This window comes from Pyrgilauda ruficollis, unplaced genomic scaffold (genome assembly GCF_017590135.1).
Source record: "Pyrgilauda ruficollis isolate IOZ18807 unplaced genomic scaffold, ASM1759013v1 scaffold4, whole genome shotgun sequence".
Lineage (NCBI taxonomy): Eukaryota > Metazoa > Chordata > Aves > Passeriformes > Passeridae > Pyrgilauda > Pyrgilauda ruficollis.
In genome coordinates, this window is record NW_024525489.1 from 22,660,729 (window position 1) to 22,682,563 (window position 21,835).

At 47.8% G+C, this 21,835-nt stretch overlaps 2 protein-coding genes across 17 annotated transcripts in view; both read right to left on the reverse strand.

Moving 5' to 3' along the window:
- Positions 1-375: 375 nt before the first annotated feature.
- CHGB (chromogranin B) lies at positions 376-19,923 on the reverse strand. Of its 11 annotated transcripts, none has more exons than XM_041476862.1 (8): positions 19,423-19,541; positions 15,522-15,620; positions 12,806-12,870; positions 10,655-10,770; positions 5,636-5,679; positions 4,327-4,420; positions 1,856-3,534; positions 376-743 (listed from the first exon to the last, which is right to left on the reverse strand). In XM_041476862.1, exons 4-8 carry the CDS (start codon positions 10,680-10,682, stop codon positions 660-662), a joined length of 1,929 nt encoding a protein of 642 aa, XP_041332796.1. In that variant the 5' UTR covers positions 10,683-10,770; positions 12,806-12,870; positions 15,522-15,620; positions 19,423-19,541; the 3' UTR covers positions 376-659. The 11 variants fall into 11 exon arrangements, with proteins under 11 accessions (XP_041332796.1, XP_041332802.1, XP_041332798.1 ...); XM_041476868.1 differs by lacking the exons at positions 15,522-15,620; positions 19,423-19,541 and adding exons at positions 13,714-13,750; positions 17,174-18,811; XM_041476864.1 differs by lacking the exon at positions 19,423-19,541 and adding an exon at positions 17,174-18,811.
- Positions 19,357-21,835, reverse strand: part of SHLD1 (shieldin complex subunit 1) — a 33,897-nt gene continuing 31,418 nt past the window's right edge. For all 6 annotated transcript variants that reach the window (XM_041476873.1, XM_041476872.1, XM_041476877.1 and 3 more), the window contains one exon: positions 19,357-20,461. In XM_041476873.1, coding sequence (XP_041332807.1) covers positions 19,941-20,461 — 521 coding nt within the window. In that variant the 3' untranslated portion in view covers positions 19,357-19,940. The remainder of the gene's footprint in view (positions 20,462-21,835) is intronic.

Sequence of the window (21,835 nt, forward strand, 5' to 3'; positions counted from 1 at the left end):
ATATTTGCATAATAGATCAGTTTGAGAAATAAACAATGTTGGAACACATGAGGAGTGAATTTGGATCAAAGCCAAACTGGCTGCATTTCACCAGCAGTGACATTGACACAGTCTCAACACTGAATCCCAGTTTTCAGTTGTGCCATAATCCTTGTAAAATGCAGTGAAAATGAGGAAGGAAGCAAGAAATAAATCACTATTGAGACTTCAGATTCCTTCTTCCCTCTCATGCTCAAGTGGCAAACAAAATGCACAGATGGGCTCCTTGTAACTTTTAAGAGAGTGGTGGAGCACCACTGTTCTGTGCACAATCTACACCTGATCCAGCTCTCTCTGAGATCACCCCATCATCACCCCACATGAACAAAGAGAAGGTTTGGTCCAAGATCAATGGTTTTTATTATTGCAAACTCAGACAAATATATTCCTGAAGAACACTAACACAATTATCTCCAAAAGCATATTAAAAATACCTGCCCACATGAAAGGTTATGTTACTAAAATTCATGCCATTCAGGTCTCAGGAGCATAACAGCAAATTAAAGACACTTTCAGCTGTGTAAATCACTACACAAGAGTGGACAGTGAATAGAATTTCCTGGGTTTAGGGCAAACAACAATCCAGTGGCAGTGACTTTACCACAGAACACAGGACACCTTCAGCCTCTCCTGAGGCTGTTGATCTTCTCTGCTATGTTCTGCAGCTCCAGATCCATGGTGGCCAAGTTTTCCAGCTGCTTTTCCTGTGAAAACAGAGAGCGTTTCACACATCATTGTTAACGCTGGGAAGTGTTTTGTTCCATGGAAAGGAGAGGAAAGGCCATTTCTGAGGCAGATTCTGTCCTGCCACTTCCCAGTCCCTGAGCAGAGCGGGCGTTAACAGCAGTGCAGCAAAGTCTTGGGAGACTGGTGAAATTCCCTGCTTGGGATCGAACATAGGCTGAGGAAAGCATCAAAATTTTAATTGTGAGAGCTGGCCATAATTACAGCCTCGTCTTTGTAGATTTAAAGCACCACTGCCCTCCATTAGGTGGCCTCCTGCCATGTCACAGCTGCAGGTGCTGTCCCTGGGGAGTCCCACAGCCAGCACAGGGTGCAGTGAGGGCACAGCTCCACAGGCACAGAGGGCAGGAGAAGCTTTATGCAGCCAAGCCCTTACCAGGATGACTTGTAAACACCAAGTAACACCTGTATAAATCAGTGTCCAGCCTCCCCTGCTCCCAGCACAGCTCTGTGCGGTGCACAGACACAGTGGCACACACCAGGAGGACCTGGCTGATGGGAGCTAACTGGTGGCTGTAGGCTCGGTTTTCCTGGATACTGGAGCAGAACAAGAAGTCCAACAAAAAGAAGAGGATTCACTATGTGTGAACTACACCCGGAAACTGGACTTAGAGGTGCAATGCAGGTTCTGCTCTGCAATTCTGCCTGGGAAGCCCACGGGCAGCTGATTTCCCTCTGAACACCCAACTCACTTTTCAGCTCGGTATTTGAAACAGCCCAAGTGGTGCTTGTCAGTTTCCTCTCTGCCCCTGCTGCAATGGCACCGTTCTTTTGTCAGTCTGTAGAGCCTCGAGGGAGAGGCAGGACCCAAGAGGAATAAAATCTTTCCCTTCCTGCCTTGCAGCAGACGGGAGCTGTGTCTTTATGCCACAAATTGTGCCCTGGGGTAGTTCAGCAAACTCAAAGTTCCACTGTTCAAAGAAAGCAGATTTTTAAATCACTGAAGATCTACTCACACCTTAACTGTGACTTAATCTTGTTTGTGTTTTTCCATGCACTTTCCCAGCTGCCTTGGGAATGGATTGGGAAGTGTGTTTCCCCCAGCTTTTCAGATGAACTGCTGTGCACTTACCTCCTCCTCTGTCAGGGGCCTCTGGCTTAGGCTCCTTCTGTCATTCCCAGCCATGTGACGCTTCTTCAGGTCTTCTCCAGAGCTGTACAGCCCTGGCAGTTCAGCTGACTTCTTCCTGTAGTTCAGAAGTTGTGCAAGTTGATCCATCTTCTTGTACTGCCTTTCCACATCGTATCTGTTCGTTTTGCCAGGATTCCTCTTCTCGCTGCGCCTGTGCTTCAGAGCATTCTGGATCTGCTTTTCTGACCACCACTCATAGTCATTGTATTCAGGGAAAAGGCTCTTCTCACTCAGGGCAGGCCTGCCTTCCTCCCTGCCCTCCAGAAGCTGCTCCCCTGCACCGTCCCTTTTGTCCAAGTGCCGGCTTTTCCACCACAGCAGTGGGTAGAAAGGCCTGTAGGATGCTGCAGTTCTCTTCTCTTTCTCGGCGGGGAGATGGCCTCTGTACTCTTCTCTCTCTGCAAACCTTTCCTCCTCTTCATTTTCCACCTGGTCACTGCTGTGATGTTTCTTTTCCACCTCCTCCTCCTCCAGGCTGTCCTCAGTGCTGTAGTGCCTGCTGGCCTGCCCCTTGTGCTCTCGAGCCTTCTGGGAGCCCTCCTGCTCCCTGTTCCCTAAGCGGGCTCTCCCTCCCACACGGCGCTGCTTCTCCTCGCTGACGTACCTGGCCAGCTCCTCCTCGTTTCCATCAGCAAGGTACATCCTCCCCCCAGGACGGTGGGATCCATCGTGCTGCCTCCTCTCCTCGTGCCACTTCTCACTGCTCTCCTTGCTGTGGTGGTGCCTCTTGTTTTCCTCTTCCCTGCTCTCCTGGCTCTGCTGCCAGCTGTCCCTGTGCTCCTCGCTGCCCTGCTCTGCAGGCCTCTCCTCCTGCAGCTCCTCGGGCCCACGCCTCCCAGGAGAGTCACCCTTCTCCTCAGACTCTTCCTGATGTTTCTGTCGGTGCTTCCACTGCTCCCAGAGATTGGCCTCCCCTGGGTGTGATCCCCCTGCTGGCTCCCCCCTCTCACCACCATGGCCCCTCTTCTCTTCATAGGAGTCACCCGGCCTGTGCTTCCCATGGTAACCTTTGCCTTTGAAGGGCTCCTTTCCCTCCTCTCTTTCTTCACTCTCCTCAGATTCTTCACGCTCCTGCTGGTGGGAAAAACCACGTTCCTGAGACTCACGGTGGTATTTCTCACTCCTTTCTTCCTCTCCCTCTTCATCTTCCCGAATTTGTTTGGAAGGGCTCTGCATTCCCTCCTCCAGGTGCCAGCGGCCCCTGGGGCTCTGATCATTCCCACCACGGAACTCATCCATGCTCATGCTCTCAGAGTGGGACTTCTTGGTGAGAACAGCAGCCTCTACATTCTCACAACACTTGCCCTCTTTGCTTTCCTCTTCACTGCGGTAACTCCTCTCCTCCTCTCTCCCAGTTTCCTGGTAGTGCTTTTTTTCTTCCGTGTGAAGTGTCTCATCCTGAGCAGGAGTGTGGTGTCCAGCCTCCTCCTTGCTTTCACCTTCCTCATGAGCAAGTTTCTCCTCATCACCTCCTTCCATGTGCTTTTTAGATTCCTCTTCTGCCTGCCTTTGTTCTTTCTCCACACTCCCAGTAGGATGTTTTTCAGTTTCTGCTGGGTCTTTGGGATGCCTCACTTCAGGCTGTTCGTTTTCACTTCTCTCTCTGTCATTTTTATCACCTACAATAACAAAAGCAGCATCATGGAGTAATCCAACCCTCCACTGAAGTGTTATTTCAAAGAGATGACTGGCTTCCCAAAGTACCAAGGAAATTTGGACAGAACTGATTTCTTAATTCTGCTTTCAAAATCATTAGTTTGCCTCTATTTTGTATGCTTGCCTGGAAAAGGATTAACTAACTAATTAACTCCACTTAATTAGGCATTTTACAAGTTCCCCTGGAATTTCCAGAATAAATTTCCTTCTTTGGCTTTTCTGTGATCACGTTTTTAGTACTGAGTCAAGCTAGCTCTCGTTCCCATTAAAAATCAATAGGATCTGGAGTTGTGTTCAGTTCTTTGAATGCCAGATCAGGCCCATCACAGATGCTTATTCACAATAAAAAGATAACCATTTATTCCAAACTACCCAAACCCACCAGGGATTCTTTTTAGCAAATTTTAAAAGTTTTTTAAAAATTGACTGAAAAAACCAATCAAAGAAATCTGATGCTTTGCAATAGTTATGCTTCATCTTCTCAGGCTACCTAAAGAGTTTTTCAAGTCCTCTCAGACTCTCCAGGTGGTTCAAGGAGGGAGCCACAAGTGTCAGGCAACAATCCCTGAGAATTCCCAGGTCAGGCTGTTTGTTCCCTGGGCGAGACACACTGAACAGAAGGAAACCAGAATTCTGGCACTGAAATTTGGAGGCACCAGTTTCACACAGACTGAAGTAACAGTTCACCAGCTCCAACACCAGAGAGAAACCATGCTATGCACCAAATTCCTAAATTCAGAAAATGTTGTACTTACCCTTCTTCAGGATTTCTTTGCATTCAGGATTAATGGGGGGTGCATTTGGCTTAGAGAGAGCGTTGGACAGAACCTCCACAATGCACTGGGTTACCTGGAAGGGACAAAACAGGAGACAAAATCCTCATGGCAAAAATGGAAACTTTACTTCTGACCCAGCTGGTAGAAAAGCCTGTTGGAGATTGGAGTTCAGGCTATTATTAATGAGTTTTGAGTAATCCTGTACATTTGGGCTCTGCCCCTCACTCCTGTACCAGCAGGAAGAGAACAGACAGGTCTTTTTATCTCCCCTTTTGTTTGCAGAGCTAAGGGGCTTCTTTTGTACCTTTTAAAATATTAAATACCTCCTCAGTACAAAGGAAAGTCAAACAACGTGTGGTAACACACCCTATAAAATAAACAGACACACTCAAAGGATGAGGATTATCCTGCAGGATCTGTCCAAATGAGGATACTGCAAAGGCAGTTTGGACTGGCAATACACTAAAACAGCTCCATGTCCTCGGTAAGGGACACACTCCACACCTTTTCATGTATCTGTGCTCTGAGTCCTGCCAGGTTTTTAGCACTGAACATTCAACTGGATTGTCTGGAAGCAGAGAAAATGGATTGATTTAGGAAAGTCACACAATGTGCTCTAATTCAAAGCACTACCAAAGTATCTCCTCTGTGTAAAATGATTTTCAGGTGCTGAAGCTGATGGTGAGAACAAGTGCTCCTGTTTGCTGGGGGTACAAGAGCCTCAGGCTGACAATCTGTGGGGATGACTGGGAGCAGACAATGAAACATTTACAGAAGCATTTGTCTTTTAACTAGTTCTGGTTATTACCAGGTATTTGCTGATCTAAATGATCACAGCAACAACCAGTGCAGGGGGTCTGGTGTCAGCTCTGGGAGCAGCTGATGGCATTTATTTAATCACACAGGGTAAGATCCCTTTCCAAAGGAGAGGAAGGACTACACCAGTAAGTCTGTTACACAGCTGGTAACTGTAGATATTTCATCTTTCCCCTAAGCTGTCAGCACAGTAACATGTACTGTGCAATATTTCAGATCACTTTTCAAGCAGCTGTACAATGCAGAGCTTCACGAGTACTGACACAAGAGCCAGCTCCCATTTCCACCAAACACACTGACGTGCAGGCAAGCATCTCCTGGCAGCTAAAGGCACTCCGAGTTCCACACCAGCCATCAGCTTTTAAAAAACTTATCCTTAGGAAAAAAAATGAAGCATTGTCCTGAGAGTTTATAGAAATGAAGAACACATCACTGGTATTTTCTGAGGTTGGATTGACAAGCAGCTACTCACCATTTCTTCAGTATGGTCTTTTTCCATTGGAACTGTGCTGGCACCTGGAAGAAAAACCAATTATTAAAGATTCATTAACACAAGCATCACTGACAGGACCCCTTAGTCAAACTGGTCTGATGAAGCAGCTTGGTTTTGGGTTGGCAGTCAGCTAAACCAGGCACATTCTACATTAAATATTTCCTTATTTGGATGCAAAAGCCACGTAAAATTGAGGCATAGCAGGAGAGAAGAGGCATGGTAACACTTGTAGCACTAAAACAATATAGACCAAGGATAATCCCACCCACAAAAAATGCAACACCAAAGAAAGCCATGTTTAAATTCCAAAATGGAACTTTATTTCAAGCCAAGTCCTTAGGTAGTTGCACCTGTTTGATGGTTAAAAAAGTAAGTCAAACCCAACAAACAAGGCCTGTTGGCACCCCAAGAATCTTTTGGCTTCTTGGAGAAGCTCTAGGCGCACCCCTTGCCAACAGCAGACCATTCTTTAAGACTTTAAAGCAGCTACTGTCCCAGTCCTGCTGGAGAAAAGTTGTCTCACTTGGAGGCAGCTCCTGCAAGGATGGAGAGAGCCAGAAGAGACAGGAAAATTTCTATTCACTGAGTGGTCCATTATCATTCCAAGGAATAAGCAAAACCCCCTCAAATCTCAGTGGAAAACTACTCTGGAAGGAAGCAGTACAACCCATCCCTCACTCTTTCTGCCCTGAGGACATGTGGGATAACTCACACCTCCTTACACCAGTTTTACTGTACCTGGGCCAAGGAATTTGCTTTTGGAAAGAAGCTACTGCCAATAAAACCTCCGTGCTGCCTGATTTTGCCATCACTGCTGCAATGTCTCCAGCTGGTTAATGAGCTTGGCTGCTGTGTGTTATTAATAAACTGTGTCAATTCCCATGCACCTGGAGATTTCCAGGAGTGAGGTTAAGCACCTCTGCCAGCCCCACAGCAGTGTGTGGAAGCAGGGCCTGTTGAATCCTGGCTGTGCAGCCTCCTACACGGTGCAGAATCACAGCACACACACACACACACTTAAGGTGCAGCTCTGAAGTCCTTTCACGAGTCCTAAATACAACTGTGAACTCTCTCTGGCTGGGTCACTGAGAGACCTCCTGAAATAGATGAACACACATGAAGATAGAGCACAATAGATGAGCACATCATGGAGAAAAAGGAGGTTAGTTTCACCTCTCAACATCAGGAGAATGAGCACTGTCCCAAGGAAGACAGGAGCACGTAGCCTGACACTATTTAAAGCAACACAACCTTTTTATTCTCTGTGCTGGCAGAGGAAGCAGACATCCCCTGGAGCACTGACTCAGAGTGTAATAGCTGAGCATCATACACTAATAACTCCTGATATTTCTGTGCTCTCCCCCAAACACACATGCAGGGAGATGTGCATCTCCAGCCCCCATCCCTTCCCTGCGTATACAAGTGCCACCAGAGAAGGGAACCCACACAAGGAGAGCACAGAAGGGATTCCCCTAAAATAGCACTGCATCCCTCCCCCAGAGTGCCAGGTGGTGTGTGAGGGGAGATGGTGCTGCTCAGAGCCAACCCTCTCCCCCATCCCTGGCGTTCAGAGCTGACTGAGGCAGCTCCGAGCTCCTTTAATAACCCAGTATGCAAATGATTGTAGCAGATTTCCAGGCTGCTGCAGGCAGGAGGAGCAGCACGCACATACAGCGGGGCAGGAGACAAAGCCCCTCCCACCAAAACAAGTGTTATTCTTAAAAAGACATTCTCTCAATCCCACACGTGTTGGGGATGTTGTTCTTAGAGCAGGAGCTGCTCCCAGGCTCCACTCACTTGAAAGCACAGGTATGAGCCCCTTCACGGACTCTTTTTGGGGAGGCTCCTCTGCTCCTCCAGCCCCTGTGAAAACCTGACAGGCTCCAGGGCAAACATCTGATTTTGTCCTTTGAGTGATGCAGTCACAGCACATCTCCTGTGAGTGACACTCAGGTGATGGGTTAAAGCACAGAGCAGACAAACTCCTGGACATCTTTTCCTAGTTCAGGCCACCCCCTGAGTGCTGTCAGTGGCACAGGAAGACAAAGTCAGGTTGTACCCACTGTCTTTGCTGCCATTCAAAAGCTCCCAAGAGCTTGGTTAACAGTGAAAGCCAACATGAACAAAGAGGGAGCATCATAAACGTCAGGAAAACCAAATGGTATTGGACAAATGCCATATTAACCTGTCTGGAGAAACAGGATGAGCCTCCAATCCATGCCAGAGCCTGAAATAACACACTGAGGCAGCTGCTCTGCCAGGGCTGAGCCAGGAAGGCAGTGGGGAGCCAGCAATGCCCCACTTTCCCCAGGTGTTGGCAGTGCCAGCCCATGCCAGCTGGCAAGAGCTCCCTCGGGGCACCTGCCACCTGAAGGAGCTGGCCAACACGGCTGCCTCCCGCTCCACGTGTGCTCAGGGGGAGAGGCCGTCACCCTGACAGGGACAGCAGGCTCAGGCAGCAGGGCACCCAGCCATGGCCTTGCAGGAGCACAGCAGATGGGAGCACGGCAGGGTTCCAGAGCAGAGCAAAGCCGGAGCACGTGCCAGCACGGAAACCTTGCACCTGAACACACGGCAAGAAACAAACCACAGCTAAGCTCTGGCTCTGCTTTACCCTCCTGAACCAAGGCTGCCCAGGCAGTCGCCATCAGATTATTTGATTTTGCCTAAGTGCTGAGAGTTGATGAATATCATAAGAAATGATAAATGCAGGACAAATTCACACGGTTTTTGCTTGCATCTCCAAGATTAGAACAGATCTTCAGGTGGGTCCCTGATGAAATCCCCACATGGCTTTGTTTCATCAGCGCAGATGACTCAGTGCAGCGTCATTCCTCATCAAAATGTCACAGTGCCTTCCTAGGCAGGATCACTGAAATTTAGGCATATTGATTTGCAGGAGTACTAGAAAGTTCTTGAAGTTAATGTTTAACCAGTTCAACATTTGAAAGCACAACAGCCACAAAGGATGTAAAGGATGTAAAGAAATACCTGATCTGTTTGATGGCATAAACAGGAAAAAATATTTGGTAATAAACCCCGATAGAATCTATGGTATAAGTGTGGAGAGCTGCACTGTGTTGGGGTCTCTTCCCCTCCGTATTCCACCCTCCCTCTTTGATTTCAATAAAGGCACTTGAAGGCAGTCAACTTCCTCACAGTCTCTGTACAAGTCCCAGAAGTGTGGAGACTTCTAACAGACCTAAAGCCAAAATACTCAACCCAGAATGACACCGACTCTTTCAACCAATGATGTAAGTATGCATAAAACACTATAGAGCCAAGCCACCACCTCATTCTATTGTGCTTAAGGTTCATTTCACCGTGGAGTTTTAGTATTTAATGCCGCGTGCAAAAAAATTAAAAATCCTGACAGTTAAACCCGCAGAGCCGCTACTTTGCCATCACCTCCCAGCATCCAGCACCGGCTGGCAAAAACCCAGCAGCACCGCTGTACCGAAGCGGCACCGAGAAGTCTTTGTGCAAAGACGCTGCACTGGGATAAAAATACAGGCGGAGCAGCCGGGGAGCTCTCGCCCAGCGCCATCCCCACGCCCCGGCCCCACCGCCCCTTCCCGAGGGGCGACCCCGGGCTGCGGGTCCCGCACCCACCGCAGCCTCCCCGGAGCGAGCCCGTCCATCCCTCCACCGCTCCCCGCGCCCGCTGGGGCTGTTCCCGGGCCGTTCCCCGCCTTTCCCAGCGCTCTCCCTGCGGGATGTGCCCTCGCCCCGCTCACCTGCCAGGGCGGCGGCCGCCAGGAGGGCGAGCAGCGCCGGCGGCCCCATGCTCGGCTGGGCTGGGCTGCGCTCGGCGGCTCCGGCGCGGTTTAAAAGGGGAGCGGGGGCGGAGGAGCGGGCGGGGGCCCCGCCGGGAGCTGCGTCACTGCGAGCCCCCGGGGGCGGTGCCGGCCTCGCTCCCGCTCCCCCCGCGGCCCGGGACCCGCTCGGCCCCGGCCGCCCCCTCCCCTCCCGAGCAGGGCAACTTTCTCCTCACAGGCTGGGCGAGCCGAGCTCGTTTCCCTTTCCTCGGCACCTACCGCAGCCGCCTTTCCCGTCCCCGACTAATACTTCCAAGACCCCTGTACATCCCCCCGCCCCGCCGTGCCTCAGAAAAGGGGGAAAGCGCGGCTTCCCTGCCTCTTTCTCCAGCCCAGAGGATGCGGTAGCATCCTTAGGTCTTTCCCACCAGAAAGGGGATGCCGAGCCTCTGCCGAAGGGAGGAGGTGCGGTAACCCATCCCTCTGAAACTGCTTCCACAAGAAATCACCGCCGCGCTTCCACACCCTTTTCCGATCAAAGCCTCTTCAGGTGCTGCTGCAGCCTTTTCCTCCTGCAAGGTTTCTGTCCCTTCCCCTCTCCTCATTGCTCCCTGTCTCACAGCCTCCCCCCACCCCCTATCCAGTACAGCCAGACCCCGAGAACGACTGGGAAGTAATCCCAGTACTTATGGCACTGGGGAGGGAATGGCACGCAGTATTCCCCAAGAGTTCCACCAGGGAAATCACTGCTTTCAGCATCCCTCTCCACAGGCAAACATCGTATTTACTGTGATGATGCTCTGGGGAGCCAGAGGAAACATACAGAGATCAAGTTTTACATCGTTTCCTTTAACAGCCTCTGCTGTCCCAATTAGTCCGTAGTGGAATAAAAAGCTTAAATGACAAGTTAAAACGAGGAAGTCTGAATGTTCCACCCAGTTCCCTTCAGAGCCAGGCAAAGACCAGAACTCCTTTTGGTTTTCATTAACCCTCAGAGGGCCATCTCCAATTTTAAGTGTATTTACAGTTTTCTTTTTTGTTTGTCTTCAGAGCCGAGCAGATGGCCCTCTAACTGCCAGTGTTCCTGGAGGACAATGGATCTATACACCGAGCTGGCAGTTCCCTCTCTTATCATTCCGTGTGCCATTCTATTGTCCATTGACAATGGCAGGCTGCTACAGCTACACAGCCTTTAAAGACAGAAAACAGGACACAAGCACAGCACTCCAATCCAACTCACCAGCAGGAAGCAGGAATTCCAGCTCCATTTGAAGCCTGCTTCAGGAGACAGCCTAGAGGAGACAACCAGGAGGCCAAGCCAGACACCTTGTTCACCTTGCATTCAGTTTAGCATTTCTGCAAAGTAACAGAAGCCAGTCACCTGGCCACCATGAAAGACAAACCACCTGCAACATCTCCCAGTCTCCCTCCTGCATGCTGTTCTGTACTGTCTATGCCAGCCCCATCTCCACAGGCAGGTGCTTCTTTGGGAATCTCCAGTCTTGGCTTTGGGAAGTCAAGAGCCTGTTTCAAAAGACTGACAAATTTCTTTGGCTCCAAGGCCCCCATATCTTCCCCTGTCTGTGGGATTCAGCCTGGCCTCAACCTCTTCAGCTGCTCATGAGAAAGAATTTGAAGTGAAACATTTGCCTTTTATGTGTTCTCTGCTTTTGCAGGCATATAAATAGCATGTTTTGCCATCAGTTACATCAGAGTCTGCATGGGAGTATCTTCACACCTTCAGATTAGATCAGGTTCGAGGTTACAAAGATTTGCAAATGTTGTAGGAGGCCTCTGACAGGAGTAGGGACAGAACTGGCTGGAGTATATCCAACTCTGTCTTCAGGGTAGGATTCCAAAACAGGATCCCACAGACTTTTCTGTCAGCACTGGAAAACCAGAGCACCCAAGCATCTTGCCCACAGTTAATGAAGTCAGCCTCTGTTTTCAAAGCAGTGTCAATTCACATGGACTTTTACAGCCAGGTACCAGCTGCGGTGTGTTTCTCTGCAGATCAGGAGAGAGCTGTGACTGCACTAAATCAGGATTACTGCAGGCAAAGGCACATTTCATTTGATCAGCTGTGAGTGGCACACCCCAGCCTCCTTTCTCAGATGTGTCAGTACTCCGGTTGCAGTGACATCCATGCCTCACAATGTTGTGACAATCTATTCCTCTATGAATAACCAGTATTTATCCTGTGGGATTCTCTCAAATACAAATGCTTTAAAAAATTACACATTTGGCTCATGCTAGAAGCTGGAACTTCAAAGGATGACAAGCACATTTCTGTGCCTGAGCTCCTTCTAAACTGAGAGGAGATTGCAGGAGGAAAATGAGGATTGCTCTTCTAATTAGGTGTGCTAGTGGGGATTATCTTCATTCTTACATGCCAATTAATTTGCAAGGCATTAAAATACTGCAGGCCATTTAATGAACAAACTCATCTCTTTCATTCAGGAGGTGCTAAGAGGATGGGTCTGGAGAAAGACAATTGCCCCTAAAGGCCACCATCTATCCTGTTTCACTAACAGAACCAAAATCCTTTCAGAAACCTTGCCATATGCAGTGCTCATGAGAACATAAGGGATGATGCAGCTGCACAGCTGATACATTTTTGGGTCCTTCTTCCACAAAAGTGACACATGACTGTCACCACCTGTGGCCTTAGCACATGGCACCAGTGCCCAGCAAACTGAGCTGCAGCTGAGAGACCCTGTGTGGTACAGATGGGTGATTTCTATAGCATGGGCAAATATATTTTTTTTCTTTTCTGTATTTATATAGCACCTCACACTGTGGGTTTTTATTCATGCCACATGCACTTAGGCAGTGCAGAAAAAGCTGCTATAAACTGACTTCCAGTCTTTAGTGTCAAAAGACTTTCTTCATAAAAAAATCCAAAGAATTTACAGAGTATTTTTGCTTGAGAACCTTAACAGTCCAACTCTTCCTGAATTGTCTTTCTTAGTCTTCTTAAAAAGCCAAATTTTCTTCACTTGTAACCATCTTCCATGCAGGATCCTTCTAGCTCCTGTTTTTCAGTGATGCATCTATTCCACAGAAATGAGGTCAAATATTATATGGCCTAACTGAAAAGAGGTTTAAAATAAGCCTGCAAGGAATGTCATAACTATTGAGTGATATAAAAAATATATGCACAGACCCTGCTGTGGTCTTCTGGAAAAAGCTCTGTGCTACCTGATATAAATCCTCAGGGGTTCTGGATGCACTCACAGGCTGCAGAATGAAAGAAAACAAACCACCAAACCCAAAACAAAGCCAAACCCAAAAGAGAGGTGAGAGAGGGAAGACCAAGTATAAACACAACCATTTATCCAACATCCCAGGTTTTCCACAGAACATTTTCCCATATACTGCTCACACATACCTCTCTTCCTCCCCAGTCATCCTTCTCTCAATTTCTTAGCTCATATGGCAGAAAACTGGATTATGCTGCAATATAAAAACAAATTTAAAATAATAGATAAACAAACAAACAAATAAATAGCATACTTTGGAGCCTAGGGGCAATTTTTCTATGCTGCAGTCAGCATGAAGTGCCACTTCCTAGGTCCTTCCCTAGCAGCAACTCGCTGGCATTGTTTGCTCCAGGTAGGAAATGCAAGTTAGCTCCTGCAATTCCACTGGTAAATGTCCCCATGGGAACGATGATACTGATGGGAATCAACAGGCACATCTCCTCCTAGAAGAGAAAGCTGGAATTTGCTTGATAATGTGGGCACCACTGGCATTTTGGTCACAAGATTTCATTTTTTTCTGAGCTGCCACTTCTCACCTGATTGTCTGTCCAAAAATGATCTGCTGGACTCCAAGTCAAAACTGACCATTCCAGATGAATTTGCCATCAAGCTAAAATGCAGCTTTTGGATCTTGAGCAGGGGCACAAGCAGCCCTGACATGATTACTCACGGCTTTACAAATTTGGCTATGACTAAACCTTCTCCCAGCCTCAGCTGTCACCAAAGTGCCTTGCTGACAACAGAAGCAACCTCCACAGCCCTGGGCACCTCCTCCTCTGCCAGGGGGGAAGTAAGAGCACCCAACACCCTCCTGACCAGACAGGAGTCCTGGACAATGAACAGTGCCCAAAAGCTGCCACCACGTCTCTCTGGGCTGGCTTTTGGAGGATTAGCATCACTGCAGCACTGGAGTTCCCAGACAGCTGATGCCCAGAGAGCAGCTGGAGATTGCTGGAGCATCTCCCCCTGCAGGCTGGGCACGGCTGAGCTGCACACCCAGGTGCTACCCCAAAAGAAAACCTTTTTTTTTACTCACACTGGTTAATTAACCTCCTTGGTGAACTCTGGGGCCTCTGTAGGAGAATAAGAAACAGGATAGAAATTTCTTTCAGCAAGTGGAATGTGGACACTTAAGGCCTCATATTTTGAGTACTGTTTGTCATTAAGCAAAAATTACTTTAATAGTTGTCTTTGCACTGCAAATAATTACATTTAGGCCACTAAATTGCCCCATTCAGTGTTTCTGCCTCCTTTTTGTCAACTGTGCATGTTCCATTTAATATTTGAAGAGTGGGGCACTACTCTGGCTTATTTAGTAATTAATTTCTTTAAATATTTATAGCACTTTGACTCTCAGCAAGGGTTCTGTTTGGTAAGAACAATACTGTTCTGTGGTTGATAGTGTCATGGAAATTTCAGAGGCAAATTTCCATTTTGTAGCATAAAAACATATAGATTTCTGCAACAGACTGTAATGATTTCAGAATAAAGTTTTTATTACTGAACAATTTATGTACTAAAAATATAACTGAATTATGCCCTTGCACATAATTGCAGACTGAAAACAGTGTTGAGAGATCTATTTTATGATAGCAGTATTCACACAGCAAAAGGAATCACCCTAGAAATTTTCCATCACCTTTTTTTTGAATCGCCACTGGCACAAAGAACAATACCCAAGTGCAAAAAAAGCCTAGGAAACAGAGAGTAGAACCTACAAAATGCAGGAGGATATTTTGCTAGCATCTTTTCCCCTTAGAATATCCTTTTCCTTTTGCATATCCCGATTTTACAGACTTTTAGGCCCTTTGTGTGAAATGCTGTGTGTTTATCAAAAAACCTTAAACGGCTTAACCTTAAAGGCAGCCTTGGGAAATGAAAATAGCAGGAAGATGCTCCATCTGTGTAAATTTGTCTACTAACCCTGATGGTGGGAAGGTGATCCAAACAGGAAAAGAGACCTTGAAAGAGACTCTGCTACCCTGGATATAAGAAAGAGCCGCAGTGGGTGGCTTCGCCAGCACTCAGGTGAGGCACACTGAGACTGATTTTTTTGGGGAAAAATCAGCTGCAGAAGCACCCCATGGGAATGGGAATAGGAGGAAGTGGCACAGGCATCACTCTGATGATTGTCCAGCACACCACTGCATTTTCAGCCTAATTCACTGCTGCCTTTGGAAAGACTCCCCCAGCCCTCAAAACAGCAGTGTGTCTCCTCATGCCAGAAGAACTTTTTTTCCTACTAATTCACGTGCAACCAGACTATTCTTGAACACCAGACAAGCAGCATTAACACTCCCAGAGACAGAACCCAGCCACGGCACTTGCCTGCACTCACACGGTTATCATGTGGTGCTCAACTTGTCCCAGGGACCAGTCAGACCCGGGGAAGATGCAAAAACAAGGAACAAAACCAAGCTGGCCTCACAGAACACTGAGCGCTGAGTTGCTTCTTAAACAGGGGGCCTGGACCACAGATGCAAAATCTCTATTATTGTTTGAACACCTAATTGCAGGGTATTGAGAGGAATTGCTATTAGAGACGTGGGTGTAAATGCCCTGCCTTTCCACTCTTTCTCTGAAGCTCTCAAATACCCAAAACAAGCTGCTGGCAATTTAGAAAAAACTAACTGGTGGAAGTCACACTGAAAATGTGTTGCAGGGCACAGCATCCCCACCTCAGTATCCTTAATTACAGAATCACCCTGCTTCTCTGGCCGGGAGGTGCCGATTTTAGCACCCATTTAGCAGCATTCCTGGCTCACCTCTCACAGCAATGCAGGTAACACTGGAAAGTGATACCTGCCCCATGGCTGACTGACATTTCTGATTACAAGAACCTACCTTCCAATGCAAGTGAAAGTTTGTTTGGCTTCTACTGAAGGTGAAATTTTCTGTGAGTTGTTCTTTCATTACAAGATTTTCCCTCCCAAATCCCAGCATCTGCAAACAAACAGGCCATTGCAAAGGCAATTTAAAAAAAAAGGTTTGACCTTTCAGCCACAAGTTTTCTGGCTTTGGTTAGCTCCAGCTATTGCTTTAATCACATCTTATTATTTCATGCTCTGTGTGCTCTGTGCCAGATTTTACTTTTAAGGAAGAAATGCTGGCATATGCTGTTGCCTAATCGATGTGTGGGGGAAAATAGTCATTAGGGAAAGCCTACAGAATAGGGTATTTTTAAAATGAACTTCTTTGTTGTGGGAAAACATATGCCCCACACAAAATCACCAATGCTCAGTAATGAAATAGCCACATTTATACAGGATGTACACTGCCTGTCATATAGCAGTTTTAACAACATATGTCCTGATACATCCAGGCATACCAAAGCACCTTAAACTCCTGGGGGAAAAATTCCCCGTGGTATAAACAGCCCTGGCTCCATTCACTTCATTGAGGGCTTGCTTTAGCACCTGTGGCAGGAGCTCAGCTCTCCCTGGCTGCCTTTGGGCTCCAGGACTGGGTAGGTCGCTGGCATGAATCAGCACCTCCCACCAGCAGCCGTGTGGGAGGGAAAATAAAAATGCTGTCAGAGTAAGCAGCAGAGAGGCCATTGATACCAACCGTCCTGGAGCAGCTCCCAGCCAGGGAATGACTTAACAGCAGCAGGGCTCAGCAAGGATGACAGAAGAGCTTGGATCAGGCATTTATGGAAGGGAGTAGAGGCAGCTCTCTCAGCCTGCCAGACCTGGTCCTAGGCTGAGCCCCAAGGCCACTCCTGTGGCTGGAGTGCATGGGCAGGGGCTCAGGGCCTGCAGCAGCACCCTCACCCCTCTGAGACACTGGGGTGCTGCTCCAGCTCAGGTGCCAAACACCCAACCCACAGCACACACACCTCTAACAGACCTTGGGTGGGATTTGGATCTGGGCTGTGCAGCAGGGAAACCCCTGGGCCAGGGCAAGTCCTCACCATGTCCTGTGTTCCTCCTACCTGGCAATAGGGGATCAATTTTGGCTTTGCTTGTCCTACGTTATGGGACTGATTCCCCATCTTTTACTTCACTTACACACTTTAGCTGAGGATCTTGCAGGATTTTGCATATCCAGAGCCCTGAAAGGCGGTGTGGGTTTTCAGGTGTTGCTCTAAGTTAGGCTCAGAGAGCTGCTCCTCGGCTGTGAGCCTCGAACAAACAGAAGGAAAACACACCCCTTGGATTTGTTCTGTAGTGTAAACCCACAAATGCCTTTGCTAAAGCAGCCTCCACACACAGGGGATGAAGAGAGGTGACAGCAGCTGGCTTTGCCAGCAGAGGTGAGAACCACCAGTGCTGGGGAGATAGGGTGAGCTGAAACCACCCAAGTGTCAAAACTAAGTCAAGTGCAAACCAGGGAGAGAGGAAGGCACTTCACCTCTCAGGAATAAACTCAGTTTCTCAGATTAGGGCGCAGGCTGGGGGGAAATGGACAGAACAAGGGACATTTCTGTGAGGGCTTCATGGTATTTCAAGAGTACCACTCTTGGTACTTGCCATGCAAAAAGACTGTCATTTTACCTTGAGGAAGCCATGGATAGTCATATCCATGAGCCACTGGAAGTGAGCAGCACACAGAGCTGCAGCACTCCTGATTCTGAGGGGTGCAAACATATCAAAAGACTGCATGTTTCAGCAGCACAGAGATTACCATGTCCTCTGCAAGATGCCAGACAAGATTTGTAGATATGAGTCATAATCCAAATTTTTCAGCTGCTTCCAGTCTGTTCTGCCTACGTTGGTCCTTAAAATTGAACAGTTTCATGCTCTCATCTGCCAGTATCTCTCTTCATGCTCTTCCAGCAGCCACCTTTTCTCTATTTTGTCATTCCAAGCTTCTTCTCTCTTCCATCAAAACCCAGTAGGGATGTCTCAAACATCAGTAGCAGCAGGTCTCTCTTGAAGAGCAGGAACTTCCTATTTTCTGCAAGCTTTCTTTATGGAAATTGAATGTCTTTGGCTTTTTTTTAAAATTAAAATAATTTTTTTAAAGTTTGAATATGAGACCAGATAGTTTTCAAGCTAACCTAAAGCACTGACCAATTCAACAACAAACCAAATACAGCAACTAAAGGGATTCAGATGCAGACCTCTGATTTCTCCATCTCTCTCTTCATGGGAGTTTGCTTCCCCTAAAATGGCAGTTAAGAGGTTTTACACAGCAGCTAATTTAACTGTGGAACAGCATAAATGCTGGCAAAGATTAAAAGCAACAACGTCTGATTCACAGTGAAGACCTTCCTTCTTCCCTGTACATCCTTAGCAGTATCTCCCTACATCTGTCAATACCAGTGCCCCTGTGGCTGTGACAGACCCGTGGAGTTAAGCAGTGTGAGCTGGCAGAGGGGCCAGTGATGCTACTGTAATTACTGACAGCACACTCAGGAGCATGCTTGCTTTTTCCAGCTGTATCTGTGGCTAAACTAGCTGATATTACCATTCTCTATAGCTTTTGCCAGCAGGATGTTTTCATCTGGATTTTGATACACAAGCACCTGTGGGTTTGTTTGCTACTACAGAAATGATGCTGCATCCTCACCTCCTTTTTTCCCCTTTGCACCATTAACTTGAGTAATGCTGGGGGAGCAGCTGAAGGTCTGCTCCAATAGTCTGTGTGCCCTTCAGCACACATACAACACCTCTGCCATAAAAGCAAGCAAGCAACACACAGAGCAGGACCACCACAAAGCCAAATGTATTGGTTCCATGATGACTCAAGGACAGGAAACTAAACCCAGGCACTTTCCAATGTAAATCTATTTGCAAAGAGAAATTAAACCAAGTCCTAAGACTTTGGCCATAACTTGCAGCCAGCTGGGCTCCCTCCTGCTCTGACTGAAGGCAGCAGCCAAATTTCCATTGCCTTTGCTGGAAACACCTGCAGAGCACAGCAGCTGTGCCAATCTGCCAGGGGCAACAAGGCAGGAATAGCAGCCGCATGTGGGACTGCAGCAGGGAATGTGGCAGGCAGGAACACAAGCACCCACTCTGAGATCTGGCCAGTGTGGACAGGGAGTGGATGAGAGCTTTGCAGCTGGCTGGCAAATACTGGACATCAAACACCAAAACTGGTGTGAGCACTGTGACTGTACTGGAGCAACCACACTGATGTTGAGACCCCAACTTACTTACTTTTCTTTCTTTTCTTTCTTTCTTTCCCAACTTACTTTTCTTTCTTCTCTTTCTTTCTCTCTTTCTTTCTCTCTTCCTTTCTCCTTTCCTTTCCTTTCCTTTCCTTTCCTTTCCTTTCCTTTCCTTTCCTTTCCTTTCCTTTCCTCATCTGCTATCATCTTAAACACATCCCTTCCTCTGGCACTCTGTGCTTCCTTGCTCACACCCACACTGGAGAATGGCCTCCCCAGTCAGCAAACAACATCACTACAGCAAACTGCTCCTTCAGTCCACAGGCAAGCGGATGGAAAACATGCACAAAGACATTTATCTGCCTGGCAGAGGCAGTAAAGCAACAAAGAAGCCACCGAGCTGGGAGGCTTCTGAGAGAGAAACCTTAACTGTCTGTGTGTGGGCTCATTGCTCTGTTGCTGACTGACATCAGCCCTCTTTGGGCTCAGAGAGATCCATTTCATTTTAAAGGGAAGTTTCCCCCAGGGATCTCATTAGCAACACCATGAAAGTCAGAAAGGAACTGAAGGTTGTTGGGGGGGTAATGGTGGGGAGGTAAATAGGACAGAAGCACTGTCAGAGAGCACTCAGAGCTGTATTTTCTCTTTCTCATGCACACATACACGTTTTCTGTCAGAAAAACTCACATGGCATTGCAGTCCTGAATTGTGGGGTTATATGTCTGTAGGTAAAAACACAGCACTAACAGGCACCCTGTGGAAACAAATGTGCAGAACAAAATCTTAACTTTCCCTCTGCAGGGCTGGGGCACACCATGCCAAGGTCATTCAAACATTATGTTCTAGCCAGCAGCATTGGACAGCAATGCCCACCCAGGGGCTGGATTTGGGCTGGACCACTGTTAACCTGGGGTAAGGATGCAGGCCAATTCAAAAGCCTGGTATAAAGTATCATGTTTGATGTCCCAGCAACAAACACTGCATGACCCCTCCCAATCAGCCAACACACCCCAAGCAGTTATACAGATGCTCCTTATGCAGTGCTGCCCTTCAGAGAGCAAGGTGCAAGGTCTGGTGTGGGTGAACCCCTCCACGGAGCATCTGGTGCTGAAGGTGGTGCTTGGAGAACAATGTCTATCTAAGAAAGTCACCTCTTTCTGGAGTGAAAGCAAAGCTTCCATGATAGAAACAAAGCAGTGTCTTGCTCACTTCTCGTGTGACACATCAGGGCAACGTTCTGCCTGTGTTTGTTTCAAGAGGAACTGCAGGATGTCATCTGAGAGCCCAGGTGTCCTCCTCCTGTTTTCCAACAAGACTTCTCCTTCAGCTGGCTTTGAAAAGCAAGCAGAAGGGGGGTGGTTTGGAAAGATCTTACATCCATCTCTGTTCAAGACCAACTGTGCCATTTGCAGGCAACGTGACACATATTTTGTTCCGTCCTTTTGCTCCAGCTCTGAAATCTTCTGTGACAGACGCTGTGAGGCAGCCTCATAGGTCGGATCCTTTCTCTCTGGCTGCTTTCTGCAATACATTTTGTAGAAGCCATCCACAGAGTCCCTGATGCTGGGATCTTCTGCACCATCACGTTCATACATCCATGAGAGCACAGCATCATTAGGTTCAGAGGGCTCACACAGCCCTGCTTTTGGGTAACAGCTCACGTTTGCTCCCTCAGAGCCTTCAGCAGAAGAGCCCGCAGGAGCCACAGATGATGGATTGCTCTCTCCTGCAAGAAGAGGATCAATGAAACTCATTAGTCACCAGGTCCTCCCTGTGGCAAAGTCTTTTTCTGTCCCCCTCCCACTGCAGTCTGGCAAACAGGCTCTTTGCATGAGCAAACCAAGTGCTGCTCTGAACACAGCTGGGCTGCCACAGGGCCTTCCTGCACAGATTGGTGTAAGATGGGCTGATTTGGGTACCTCACAGTTGTCCCAGCCTTGGTGGCACAGATCTCTCTCAGTTACACTTCCAAAGAGGTGGAAATTAGGATCTGCTGCTCCTGGAGATGACAGCTGACCCACAAGGAAGTCTGGTTTGCAGCTGAGACAGTTCTGCATCTGTTTCAGTTTTTTCCCTCATCCCTGGGTCTAATCCTTAAATTTTAATAGTTCTCAACTTTACTCAAGCACAATGTGCACTCCTGACCTCCAGCTTTCAGCCAGATTCACAGCCTCCAAACCAACACTGCTCTGTTGACTGCACGGAGTTTCAGAATGAGAACTGCAAAGGGGGACTCTGTGCTTCCCCATGAAATCCCACTTTTGCAGCCCCGCTGCACTAAACGCTTTCCCCACACCCTGATGGAATTTCTATGGATAAAATTAATGCAAAGGCCAAGGACTTGTTCTTGCCTAGCTCTTCTCTTCCTTCCTTGCTGACCCACATCTCTGGATAACAGTCAGGGCTGTAGTTTTCTCTTGCTTCAGAGCAATCAAGGGAGATGCTCTGCACTAATTAACACAGCACAACAGGGACACTTGGCAGTGACAAGACCAGGACGATCAGCAAGCTTCTAGGAGGAAGAAGTTCCACAAAGAGACCTTGAATTGAGCTCTGGTAGCCAGGTAGTGCCTCTGACTGCAATCTCATCTCCAAGCCCACTGCACCAGACTGTTTGCCAAGCACCTGAGTCACCGACAAGGAAATTTTCCAGGGCTCAGCCAGAGGTTGCACAGCCGTCATCTGCAAGTTACATAAGCAGGATGCAGGCAGTCAGAAAATAGCTTGGTCTTTTCTAATTCTGTGAAATGTGAAGCTGAGTGCAGTCCTTCATTTTGGTAGGAGACCATGTTCAAAGGGAGTCTCATGTGGTGGCAGAAGGCTGTTTTTCTCTCCTGGTACAGAGAGCCACCTTTCCCTTCCTAAGCAGAGGTTCATTAACGTGAAATTAAGCTGTCTGCGCAGACACACTGTACCTCATCTCTTTCTTCCTATCCCTACTTCCTATCTTTGATCTCTCTTCTCAATTGCACTTCAGCTCTGATTATGCAATTTAAAATAGAACTTTCCCTCCCCTTGCAATGTGCCACTTCCAATGCAGTACAAAGAAAATCTTGGTGGCCTTCTTTTAACAGTGAGTTATGGCATCAGAATGGCAGAT